The sequence below is a fragment of the Sphaerodactylus townsendi genome, linkage group LG05 (assembly GCF_021028975.2).
Source record: "Sphaerodactylus townsendi isolate TG3544 linkage group LG05, MPM_Stown_v2.3, whole genome shotgun sequence".
In the NCBI taxonomy this organism is placed as follows: Eukaryota; Metazoa; Chordata; class Lepidosauria; order Squamata; family Sphaerodactylidae; genus Sphaerodactylus; species Sphaerodactylus townsendi.
In genome coordinates this window covers 85,735,060-85,747,664 of record NC_059429.1, presented here as the reverse complement: position 1 = coordinate 85,747,664, position 12,605 = coordinate 85,735,060, and the positions used below count along the sequence as shown (strand labels likewise).

The 12,605-nt window shown below is 46.2% G+C and overlaps 1 protein-coding gene across 6 annotated transcripts in view; it reads left to right on the top strand.

Annotated features, from left to right (window-relative positions):
• PIK3C2B (phosphatidylinositol-4-phosphate 3-kinase catalytic subunit type 2 beta) overlaps window positions 1-12,605 on the top strand; it is a 127,667-nt gene that overhangs the window by 64,296 nt on the left and 50,766 nt on the right. For all 6 annotated transcript variants that reach the window (XM_048496548.1, XM_048496551.1, XM_048496550.1 and 3 more), the window contains 4 exons: window positions 5,483-5,562; window positions 5,840-5,903; window positions 9,846-9,992; window positions 11,291-11,324. In XM_048496548.1, the coding sequence (XP_048352505.1) occupies window positions 5,483-5,562; window positions 5,840-5,903; window positions 9,846-9,992; window positions 11,291-11,324 (325 nt within the window). The remainder of the gene's footprint in view (window positions 1-5,482; window positions 5,563-5,839; window positions 5,904-9,845; window positions 9,993-11,290; window positions 11,325-12,605) is intronic.

The window sequence follows — 12,605 nt, the reverse complement described above, 5'->3', positions numbered from 1 at the left end:
AGCCGAGCAGCAGAGCTCCGCATAAATTGGATTTTTAACCTAAATTTCTCTTACTTTTAACCACCAGCTGAGCCTTCCGTCTATTCTATTGCCTTTGTATTTTTGGGGCTTCTTGGGGAACTCAGTTCGGAAGCCGCGAAACCACCGCGAAACTACCTAGCTGTGCGTTTAATATACCTCTTGAGGCTTGGGAACTGGGGCTTGGAAGTCGCTAAGTTCACTCCAGAACAGTGCTTTACTATAAAGCATACCAAACCGGGACGAACGAAACGGTAAACGGAGTGAAACAACGGGATGAAAGGTACCTGACTCTTAGCCTCCTTTGTACCCCTCCTTTCCATTTTCGTGGGAGACTTTATTTTTGCCGAGGCTGCGTGTGTCCCTCGGGCGCCGGGCGGCTGGTGCTCTAGAGACAGAGCTGCCGGGCGCTTCTATCAACGGGAGTCTGCGGCAGCGACTTTAATTTCGTCTCCAGCGCTGATTTCGGCCGGCCCCGAAAGGGCCCCTCAGGGAACTGGGTGTGCGCTTTGAGGGATCGATGCTGGGCGATTGTTCCGCCGGGAGTCAGTGGCAGTGACTCCTTCCTTCGGCCCAGTGTGGACTTCACCGACCTGTGGGTCCCTTTAGAGGTCGGGCGCGGTAATGAGGGAGCCGCGAGGCAGCGCTTAGGACGGGAGCTGCTCAGTGGCAAGGGCCAAAATATCGGGGGGTAGTGGCGGAAACCCCACTCCCTCCCCTTGCGCGGACGCTGGTCGGGAAGCCCCATGGACGGACAGTTCTGGGCACAGTCAGTATAACTTTAAGGCCGGGTTATAGGAAGGGATAATGGCCGGATAGAGGCTTTCACGCCTACGACGCTGACGTTTCATCTCGCCGACGCTTCTCCACCCTTACATCTTTGCAACAACGGGCGTTCTTATATTTTCTTCGCCTTGGTGACCAACGAAGTTGAGCTCCGGTGGAGAGTCAAGAGGCCAGGTATTTTCACCAGGGCAGGTTATGGAACCTGCCTGAAGGGCCACTCATATTGGCGGATGAGCTGTTAGGACATTGACACCTGATGACATCACCGCTTCCCCTGATGCTTCAGCCGGTCGTGGGAGGGCTGCTGGATAGGTTATGCCTCAGGACCCAGCCTCCGGACCTAGAATCATCTGCTCCAGGACTATATGAGGTGATCAGGGAAATTTCAGCTACTATCTTGACTGGGCGCCCCAGATCATCGACTCTGTGGGACTCTTTCTTGTTCCAGTTGGTTGGCGGACGAGTGATTGGCTTGGGTGGTGCGAGCCCCTCGCCCTTCACTCCAGTTGTAGCATCTCTTTAATTATCTCCTACACCCACCACCACTTCTATAAGGCTTCCATCGGTATTTAAGCGGTGCAGCCCCTTTATTATCATTTAGCGAATTTCGACCTCAAGTTTTTCCCAAGTAACCCCATATTACACTTCCCTTAAGTAGAGGATTATTAAGGTAATAGGAATGTTTTTTTTGTAGTATTACTGTTGTATTATAGGCATTAGCTGTAGGTAGCTAGTTGACCAGTCTGGTTTTATACCAGGGTTAGTTAGGCTGAGACTAGTTAGGTTTTGTGATAGAGGGAAGTTGCATAATTATGGGGGCACCAACTTTATTGGGGATCCCCGCTTTGATGGGACGGGGTAGATATTAAGTAGGCGGCGGTTATATGATAGAAGATGTACGGCGATACAGTTATGCTACCACCTTCTGACCTCCGACTCCATCCTGCAAGAAACGCATGGAGGTTGGGATCAGGGATACTCTGTTTGGCCATTGATGCCAATCAATGCCAGGTCCATCAACAATAAGACTTCCGTACTTCGAGACTTTCTCGGTGCCCAGCAGGTGGACTCCTGGCAGGTGTCACCGAAACCTGGGTGCGCCAAGGTGAGACCGTCAGCCTTGGGCGAAGTCAAGGCCCTCGGTTTCGCTGTGCCTTCACCGATCACGAACAATGCGGGCCGGGTGGGTGGGGTGGCATTGTTCATCCGCGGAGTCTATTCCCTTTAGGGCAAGTCCCCAACCCGGAAATCACCGGCATGTAGAGTGTGTGTCGGCCTGGAGTGGTTGGCCTCGGAGAGGTTGGCTGTTCTTCCTGGTGTACCGGGTCGTTTAGCTAATCGGGAGACAGCCTGTCGCTGCTGCTGGAGGTGGTAGTCGGACTGGGCGCTAAGGCGGTTCCCCAAGCTTATTGTTCTGGGGGACTTCAACGCCCATGTCGACGCCGCCTCATGTACGGCGTCCGCGGACCTTAGTGTCATCCATGGCGATGCATTTGTGGGCCTCTCCTTATTCAACTCTGGCCCCACCCATGAGGCCGGTCACATGCTGGATTTGGTATTCGGGTCAGGGATGAACTCCGGTCGTATCCTCTATCGATAGAAAGCGCCATGGTCCCGACCACTATGCCTTTGAAGGCTGTCCGGATGGACTTTGCCGCGAACACCCCGTTCAGGGCGACGGGTCGATTTTTGCTCACCGCTGAGACATTCTTATGGATCCACTTGGTTTCTGGAATGCTCTTTCGGGACTCCTGAACTCGGCCGGCAATACCGGATGAGCAGGTGGAGGACTTGAATGCCCGCCTCTCCGATGCCATCGATGTTGTTGCCCCTCGGCGCTTCTCTACTTCGCCGTTCTCGGCGCCAGCTCCCTGGTATAATGGAGGAGTTGCGCCAGATGAAGCGGGGTCTTAGACGCTCATAGAGCGAAAAGGGAGGAAATCTCACGACGAAGCCGCGCGTAACATCTTATAAGTAGACGCTTATGAAAGTTTGCGAGATGGCGACGAAGCGAAGCTCTAAGAGGGTTTTCTTCTCCTCCTCCATCGCGTCCGCTAGCTCTACCAGCCCAATTGTTTCAGATAATTTCGTCACTGACCTCCTTGTCAGAGAGGTCAATAAATTCTCAATTGGATATTAGCTGCGAGGCATTTATGAGCTTTTTTGCGGATAAGGCCTGCGCCACTCGGCCGTGACCTTCCACCCACGCTGGCTACAATTAGCGAACTGGAGACTCCCTCGTCAGCTTCTGGCCCGCGGTTTACCCAGTTTTCCCTACCCTCGCGTGAAGTCGTTGTAGACAGGACCTTAGCTGCTGTTAGACCTTACTACCTGTCCTTCTGGATCCGCGTCTGCCTTGGCTTTAGAAAGAAAGCCTGCCAGGCGGAGCTACTACCCCATCTGTTGAGTATCATCAATAACTCCCTTGAGCAAGGAGTTTTCCCAGATGGGTTGAAGGAGGCAGTGGTCCACCCACTCTTAAAAAGACCATCATTAGATCCTGGGATATCTGGCCAATTACCGCCCCGTTGCCAATCTTTCTTCGCTTCTGGGGAAGGTAATTGAGAGAGTGGTGTTGGAGCAGCTTCAAGGTTTCCTGGATGACACATCGCTTTTCGACCCTTTCCAGTCCGGCTTCCGTGCTGGGCATGGGACGGAGACTGCTCCTCGCCGCTGGTTGGTGATACATCTCCGTGATGCAGCTTGACCGAGGCGTGATCGGGCGCTGCTGGTATTGTTAGATCTTTACCAAGTAGCGCTTGATGTGGTCGCATCACTTCCACCTTCTGACTCCACCGCCTGGCCAGCTTCTGGAGTGCGGGGCATTGTCCTTCAGTGGATTGCCTCAAGCCTCCGGGGTCCGAATCAGCAAGTGAGGTAAGCGGATGATAAGGCCTCCCGGAAGTGCCCGCTTGATTGCGGTGTACCCCAGGGGGCATTACTATCCCCGCTGTTGTTTAACATCTACATGCGACTTCCTTGCTCAGCTGGTAATGAGTTTTGGGCTGTCCTGTCATCAGTATGCGGATGACACTCAGCTCATCTCTGTTGATGGAGGGGGGAACAGCCACCGCCTCTGCAGCTTCTGCCAGCATTGTTTGGAGGCGGTCAGCTGGTTGGCTTTCGCTTACAGAGTAGGTTAAAACTGAATCCATCGAAGACGGAGATCCTCTGGCTGGGCCGTGAGGGGGAGGTGGGGACGCTTTCAGCCGCCGGTGTGGGAGGGGGTCACATTGGCACCGATCGGCCTCCGTGACGCAATCTGGGGGTCCACCTGGATTCGGGTTTCTATCAATGGAGACCCAGGTGGCCCATATAACCCGGGTTGCCTTCTTCCATCTTCGCCAGGCCCGGCTGCTGGCCCCCTTCCTCTCCCAGACCGATTCGGCCACAGTGATCCATGCAACGGTCATCTCCAGACTAGACTATTGTAACTCAGCTCTACACGGGCCTTCTCGGCGCTTGGATTCGGAGTGTTAAAACTGGTCCAAAAATGCAGCTGCACGTCTGCTTACAGTAGTAGTGCCACCTGGGATCATATCCAGCCCGTGCCCGCGCCAGCCGCATTGACTCCTCTGTGCAGAGTTCCGAATCATCTTCAAGGTGTTATGTTGACCTTCAAGGTTTTACGCTGCCTGGGACCTTCAGAGTCTTCTCGACCAACGACGCTTCCATATGTCCCTATAATGCCTCTTTCGCTCTATGAGGCCAATCTACTGGTGGTCCCTGGTCTTTTCGATGATACGGCATTGCTCCATCGGGCCAGGGCTTTTACAGTTTCGCGGCCCCAGCCTGGTGGAACACTCTCTCTGTTCTGTCCGGTTCCAAGGACCTTACCGAATTCCGCAGGGCCTGTAAGATCTTGAGTTGTTCCTACCGGCTTTTGGAGGATCCAGCCGTTGATGGTGCCCCCCCCCCCATGGCCTTTACATCTGTCCCCCTACCATCTGGGGTTTGCTGATCTTCCCTCTGAAAGAGGGTTTGGAAATAGATTTGTCGGACGCCATTGTCTGTTAGTCTTAATCTTAATATTAGTTTTAATTTTCTGCTGCTTTTAATGGTTTTAGCTATTTACTTGTATACGTGCATTCTTATTTGTATATGTGCATTAGACAGGTCACCTTCCAGAGTTCTACGGGGATGGGGCGGTATAATAAATTGAAAAAATAAATAAATAAAATAAAAAATGTCTGGACCACCATAAAAATGTAATCTGCTCACCTTTTATATGTGAGCAGCTTCCTTACTAACCCACGGTGGATCACATTTATAATATCTTGTTTGAAAGTGACTCATACATACAAATCATTCTTGTTTAATAGGATCACTTGCAGGAACAGTTATATGTCTGGGAAAATGCAGTCTCTGAAATGGCTGTTAAGGTAGGTCTAGAAGACTTCTCAGACTTCTAGTGGGAACTGTCCTTAAAGGAGAGAAGCAAGGAGGAATTGGTAGGATCTGTGCCTGCAGATGCCGTACATTTCAGTCACATTCATTAGAAAATCATGCATGGACCATGTGTTCCTGTGGATACATGAAGCTGCCTTTCACTGAGTCAGACCATTGGCCTATCAAGGTCAGTGCTGCCCAATCAGAGACAGCTTGGCCACCAGTCAGACTTGGAAGGCCTAACAGAGAGACATTGAATGTGTTTAAACAGCTACCTTTATTTTTGCAGCCAAACGATGACCAGAGTCCTTCCACACTCAACCACTATGTTCACCTCCAGGAGAGGCCGATCAAGCAGACCATCAGCAGGTAAAGATGAATCAGAAACTAAAGTAGATTGGGGGGGGGGGGGGGGGGGGCGGCACAGCAACTGTACAATTTTAATGCAACAGGCAAGCTACAGTTAACTAATCGAAGCTAACTAATAGAAGTTAACTAATAGATCCAAGATTAGTCTAGGCCAGCTGCAGGCTGTCTGATAAGAACTAGAATAAAGGCCGTAGTAGAGATCTTCCATATGCAGCAGGTGTGGCATTCTAATTCCATATTTCTTTCCCGATTTGTTCTCTTCTTTTCCTCCCAACAGGCAGGCCCTGAGCCTTCTCTTTGATACCTTCCATAATGAGGTGGATGCTTTCCTAGCCGCTGAGGTGAGAGGGATTATTGCTGTAGTGAATAGTACAGGACAGTAAAGTTCACAAGGAACACTTGTTAATGTACAGCATCTAGAATAATACCCAGCATAGAAGTCTGATAGATGTATGTACATATCTTAGTGTTGGTGTGTTCTGCCATGGCTTTTCTAAAGGAGAACTATCTCCCTTGCTTGCACTAAGGGGAGAAGCTGATGGGTTTACAGTTACTCTGCCTGCTCCCTTCTCTAAAACAATTCTTGATATTAATTGGTAATATATTTTCAGTGTATTTTTGAAGTGATAAAGTTCACACACATTAAGTTTCTGCATGACACCATTTTGCAAAGGTGTCTTTTCTCCATTACACTTTTTTTCTTTTGGGTCTCATTGTTCACATCATGTTTTGCTTTCTGCTTGAAGCCAATGAGAGGTTTGTGCTTCTTTACAAGGGTTGGGTCTGCCCATAAAATGAAAAATGACTTGAACCCTACTTGAACCTTTCCCTTCCCCACCTCATCTGACAGTGAAGCACTTGCTTGCTTCTTCTCTTCCTCATTCCAGTCTTGAATGCTTCATGAATCCGATTTCTCAGCATAAGGTGAGGACTGCCAGCCATGACTATGTTTGGGACTGCAGCCAAAAGGCTGAGCTACATAGCAACATCAGCTATCAGTCAGAACAGAAAACAAACCGTGTGTAGCTAAGTGATTTCCAGGTTTTCTTCTTGACATCGTCAGCAATTCTGATGCTGCTTATCTATTCTTTTTTCGGTTTCCCTTGAGATAAGTGCGATTACAACACATACATTTTGACTGCTGTCGTGAAGGTTGTCTATAGATGCATTTGGAAAGTTCTGGATTACTAGACTCTTGAATACAGATTATAATGTGGGTTTCAGACTCGATGAGTGGGAAAGCAGAGGAGAAATAAGTTAAGCAAGAGACTTCTTTGCGTGCTAACTTAGTTGTAAGGCATTTCTTTCTCTTGAAGCTGAGTTATCTTAGCCAGCACTGAAAGTGAATTTTCATACTGTTGTGACTACTTCTGTCCCATAGGCAATTAGGTTCCTCTTCCTGGGGGTAGAGGAACTACAGCCTATGACAAAAGGAGTGGTAATATTTCCTAATATTCATGTAGGTTTTTACCTCAGTGGGCCTTAATTGGTAAGAGCTAACTCATCCTAAGCACCTGACAGGTTCTAGTAGAGGTGACCCCCCAACACACATGCAGCTGCAGAGAAGTGGTAGAAGTAGTCAGTGTATGAAGAAAAAGTAGTTCAGGTTCTGGAAGAGAAAGAGTAGCACAGAGTGCTAGGAGATGATTGCAGCACCCTGGAGGTACAGGATCTGTCTCTGGAGATGTGAGATAATGTGAGGTAGCACATCTGCTGCCCTGTGGGGGTAACTATTTGCTTCCACCTGTGCTTCACTGGTGCATTTGTAAATAAAGACATGCTACAAGAACACTGTAAACATTGTAAAGTTTCCAGGACACTATCCTCCAGAGGGGTGTGTGTGTGTGTGTGCCTGCCTCAAGTCACAGCTTGTGGAGACCCTGCAGAGGTTTCAAGGGAAGAAATGTTCCAACGCAATTTGCCGTTGCCTGCCTCTGTGTGGGCTGAGAGAGTTCTGAGAGAACTGTGACTGGCCTGAGGTCACCTAGCAGGCTTCATGTGGTAGAGTGGGGAATCAAATCGAGAGTCCCCTGCTTTTAATCACCCTGTCAAGCTGGTTCTCCAAAACGTTTCTGCCCTGATTTTTCATCTTACTCTGGGTCCCCAAGGTGGTAAACCACAGATGAAGTCAGAGGACATCCAGTATGGTTCTCAAGGTAAGAGGAACAGGTGTGGTTTGCCTTGGTCTCCCTTCCAAGTACTAACCTGGCCCAACAGGCTAGTCTGGGCCATCCAGGTCAGGGTTCCTCTAAAGGAGACCAATTCAAACTTCTTGCCACTGTGAGAAGGTGGAATGCACATAACACAAGAACAGACATAGAATTTAACTCTTTCTAAACCCCCGTAAAAGCCTTTTATCTTTCTGTATATGCAAGGCAGATAGGAGCATATCAGGTGTTGTGTCATCCTATTATGCGAAGCATTATATACCAAAAGTAGATCATAACAATGCTATATAGAAGATTTCGGAAGAATGGAGCTCTCTAATACAAGTGTTCATTCTTTCTCTAGTATAATGTTTCTCTAGTATAATTTCAGATTTCTGTTTATTTAAAAAGTTGCTAGATCTCATCGTTGTCGAGTGAAAAAAAGCTTTAGTAGGTAGACACATTTAAGCCCAGGAAATCAGAAATGATCTGGTGTGCCTTTCTGATTCCAGCAGCCAAAACAACAACTTCTCTACCATTTCCCATGATCCAAAGCTCTCTTTTTTTCCTCTTTCCACAAACCAGTATTCCATGTATCTTTTCCAGGGGTGTTGTTTCTTCAAGGGCAGTTACAATTAAGAGACTTGTAGGGTCCGTGTTCACTAACTTCTCCTGCCTTTCAAGCTTCCTGTCCAATGGATTTTGTAGGTCTAAAGCGGTCTTCTGTTACTCTAAAGACTAACAGATTTATTATGGCATAATCTTTTGTGGGCCAGTATCCACAGAAATTTATATGGCAATTAATTTTTGTGTTTGAGGTAACAAAAGACTCCTTTTTTGTTTTTGATGGAGCAAGCTACTTGTATAGAATCTGTAGCACTCATATGCAGTAATCCACGTTGCCCCTCAGGGACAATTCCATCTGCGTATTCTGAGGCATCCAGTCTGGGATCACTTTGGTGGAAGGCTCTGGCAATGTCAAATGGAAACCTAGGTTCCGGAAAGCTTAGTGATGGCATTCCAGCAATTAGTAATTTGAGCATTACGGCATGCTTGAAATCAGCTGAGAGGCATCTTCAGCTGTCTCCCCAAATCCTTTTGTTTTGAAAGCCAAGTTTTTGCCTTGGAGATGATGGCAAGAGTAAGCAGATACTCTATAACAGGGGTCTGCAACCTGTGGCTCTCCAGATGTTCATGGACTACAAATCCCATCAGCCCCTGCCAGCATGGTCAATTGTCTGATGGGAATTGTAGTCCATGAACATCTGGAGAGCTGCAGGTTGCAGACCTCTGCTCTATAAAGTTCTTGTCCCTTCAGCTCTTGTGGACACTTCAGTGAAGCCTTCACAGGTCTTAGATTAGCACTTTCATTTTATTTTATTGTTTGCTTTGGTCATCCAAATCATCCAGCAACAATTGTTGTCAAAAATAGTGAAGAGGTAAAATTCTGGGCAGAGTCCTACAGACATTTTTGCACTTGTTCACTCTGGCATATGGTAATGTACCATCTAAATTTTTCCTTCCTATGAGTGCAAGGGAAGAAGGAATGCATAGGACAGAAGTAGTAGAAATTTCTCAACCTGTTAACAGACTTTAGACCAATTGATCCCAAGTACATCCATGGAATCATTAACATTACTCCAGGGAAGTATTTTGCAGACTGCAGCCTTAATAAAGTGTTTTTGTGTTTGGGCGAGGGGGAAGTAAGTTTTTTTTTTTAGTTCCCAGATCAGAAACATGGTAACACATATTCTCGAAGAGCCTAAAAACATAAAAAGAGACCTGCAGGATCAGGGCCCATCAAGTACAGTGTGATATTTTTTGTGGTGGCAAATCAGAAAGTCCCAGAAGCAGAGGCTAATTTTTTTTCATGAGACTACTACCACCCCAGTGGCTATCAGAGGTATAATGACATCATCATTATTAGCTTTTAATGACCCTATCATCCATGGGCGCTACGCTACTGCATGCATCTGAATGTTAGCATCTTGCTCGGCCTTATGATCAGTGTGAACTGTTTGCTTCTGTTTTACCTGAATACCACATGTGGCTCTTTGTAGAGGCAAGACTGCATGGCTAAATTGGTTTACCAGCTGCTGTGATGAGTCATGGGCCCTTATTTGATTCCCCATTCAGGGAGACTTCCAGCTGAAGGCCGAGCGAGTGATCCAGTCTGTCATGGCCATTTGCAATGCTCTTGCTGCTGTAGAGTCTCAGGAGATTACAGGCGCCCTGAATCAGCTGCCACCCTGTCCATCTCGCATGCAGCCCAAGATCCAGAAGGTAAGGAGCAGGATTGAAAGACAGAAGGAAGTGGAATTTACTCTGAATGCGAAAATTAAATAGAAGAGAATGAGAACAAAAGTTTTACCTTTGTACCAGACTGTAGAAGACAAGGCTGTTGTGGCTATGTGTTTTGCACTAGATGCTACCGAAGGAGGATACTTAAATCCGTTTCATGCTAATTTTGCCATCCTTGTGTCTGTAGCTGTTAATGTGGAGAACAGAAATGTATATTTTATTCAGCATAGGTTTTGTACACACACTTGAATGGATTTTGGGCTCACTTTTGAATTCAGATGTGAAAGAGAAAGAGTTGTGTGTCATTCACAAAGTGATAACACCATTCTCTGGATTTCTAGGTGATCTCCCCAGTGGGTTTCATGTAGATGTCAAAGAGTTTGCAGGGGGGTGGGGGTTCAAATGTGTCTTGAGGAACTATTATGTGGGAAAGGGGACCTGTCAATATTTCAGGTCAATAATTCACATTGCAGGGAGATCAATAAATTCACATTGCAGCTACTCATTTCAATTGATGTTTTCAGTCATAGATGATCATATAGCCAGGTCCCAACCACTGGAGGCCAGGGGCTCAAAGGGTGTAATACTGTGCTGTGGTCTATTTGCAATGCTAGAAATCAAATAGACATTTTTCTTTTGTGAGTCATGAGACTGAATGTATGGGATGGGAGTCTGTGTGTGTGTGGTGGGGTATATTCCAAGTTGGTGCTGAGCCCAAAGAAATGATGCTTAACCACCACACATCACTGATCCTTGGAATCTTGAGCAGTTTGAAGTGGTTTAAAGTTTTACTCTGCCTTGCTAACTCAGAAAGATACTAGGGAAGGCCAAACCCTGGGTAAAATAAATGAAGAATATAAGAGCAAAGGGTGGAGCACTGAAAGTGGAGCAAAATAAATCTTTTCTTTTCTCCAATATTTTGCTAAATTCTGTTAAAACTCTTTGCAAAAGTGGGCTGGTTATTATTTATTGGAAGAATCTCTCTATTCCTTATACTCCGTAAAGATTCTTCTCCCTGCTCCCCAAAAGAAGACCTCGTTTGAATAGAGTCTGCCCCTTTTTCCAGATTTTATTCTGCTTCTATGAACCGATGCTTTTGTAGATGTAAACACCTAGGAAAGTGTAGCTGCTTCTGTTTTGTTCTCTCATTCAGGTGAATTTTAAGTGCTGAGAATGGAAACGTGGCTAGAGCATGTTATATAAAGTCGTTGGCTCAGAGAGTTGCTTCCATTACTGATTGTCATGAAAATGTTTTAGTCTGGTTTCTCTTTCCTGAACAGGATCCAAATGTTCTGGCCTTGAGGGAAAATAGAGGTAATTGTTCTTCTATTATTGTTACTGAGTTCCTGGAACTCTTATTAAACTCACATCTAACCCTAAAATGTTGCATATAGTTATTTACTGAATTGCTTTTATTAGTAGTACTAGGTTTATTAATAGCTGTCCTTTAAAGGGAAAGGGAAAAACCCTCAGTGACCAGTCTGTTTAGAAATTGGTTCAAAATAATTAAGAGCAGATTGTAAAAACGGTTTATCTCTCAATAGCTTTGCATGGCCTCATAGTATTGTGTCTGCTAGAGAAACTGCCATTGCAGCTTCGAGTTATGTCTTCCAGTCATCCAAACTTAATGAAAATAAAGGAGGAGCTTTAATTTTTGGACAGAATATATAAGCACCTTGAGGTTTGAGCTTTGCCTTCCCAGGATTGGTTTTTTTAATCTGTTAAATTTTACATCTTGCAAATTGAACCCTGTTTAACTCACAGATTTAACACAACATCAGTGTCACTTTTTATTAATCAGCCCGAGAAGCTCTTGAGAAAGATTCCCCCTCCACAACTTTTGCTTTCGTGAAAAACATCACCCAGCCAACTAGTTGTGGTTTTCCCTTGCTTTATGGTTGTAAAGTGCACTTTAATCCTTGTTTGCAATGCCAGCCAGTTCAGCTGTGATGGCAAACTATGGTTTGCCACAAACCAGGAAGTAACTAATTAGATTGTCATGTATGTGAAGGAAAGGTTGGCATGAACACATTTAGGAGGCTTGATGATACTATATAGTGCTAAACCAGGTGAGGTGTTATCTCTAAAATAAGCCAAAGTTAGAACCAAAGCTGTGTACTTGCATACATAAGCATGCACCAGCAAAACAGAAAGGGAGGTGAAGAAGAAATCGTTGAGGCGGTGGTGCAATGTCACTTCTGGTGAATACCCAGAAATGATATCACACTAGGATTTGTGACCTTTTTTCTCCCACCACCCAGCCAAGACGTGGTGTACAAAAGAGAGGGGGATTGGGAAGTCTCCAGTTGAAACAGGAGACATGACCTCCCTAACATGTATTTATTACTCATGTATACCTGAAATATATATACACACCAAAACTACTTTCCTATATTTTCTGTTTCAAGAAAAACTGAGTTCTGCTACTTGTGAAAATTATAATAGCTTCATTTTTTAAAAAAAATTCAGTATCTGGGGTCAACCTCCATATTTACCTGTGGTGAAGAGAAGAGAGCCTGCTACAGCAGCCCTCCTGGCAACGGCCTGCATATAGCCGAAGTTGGCCCCAACCATGCCAGTTGACACAGCAGGACA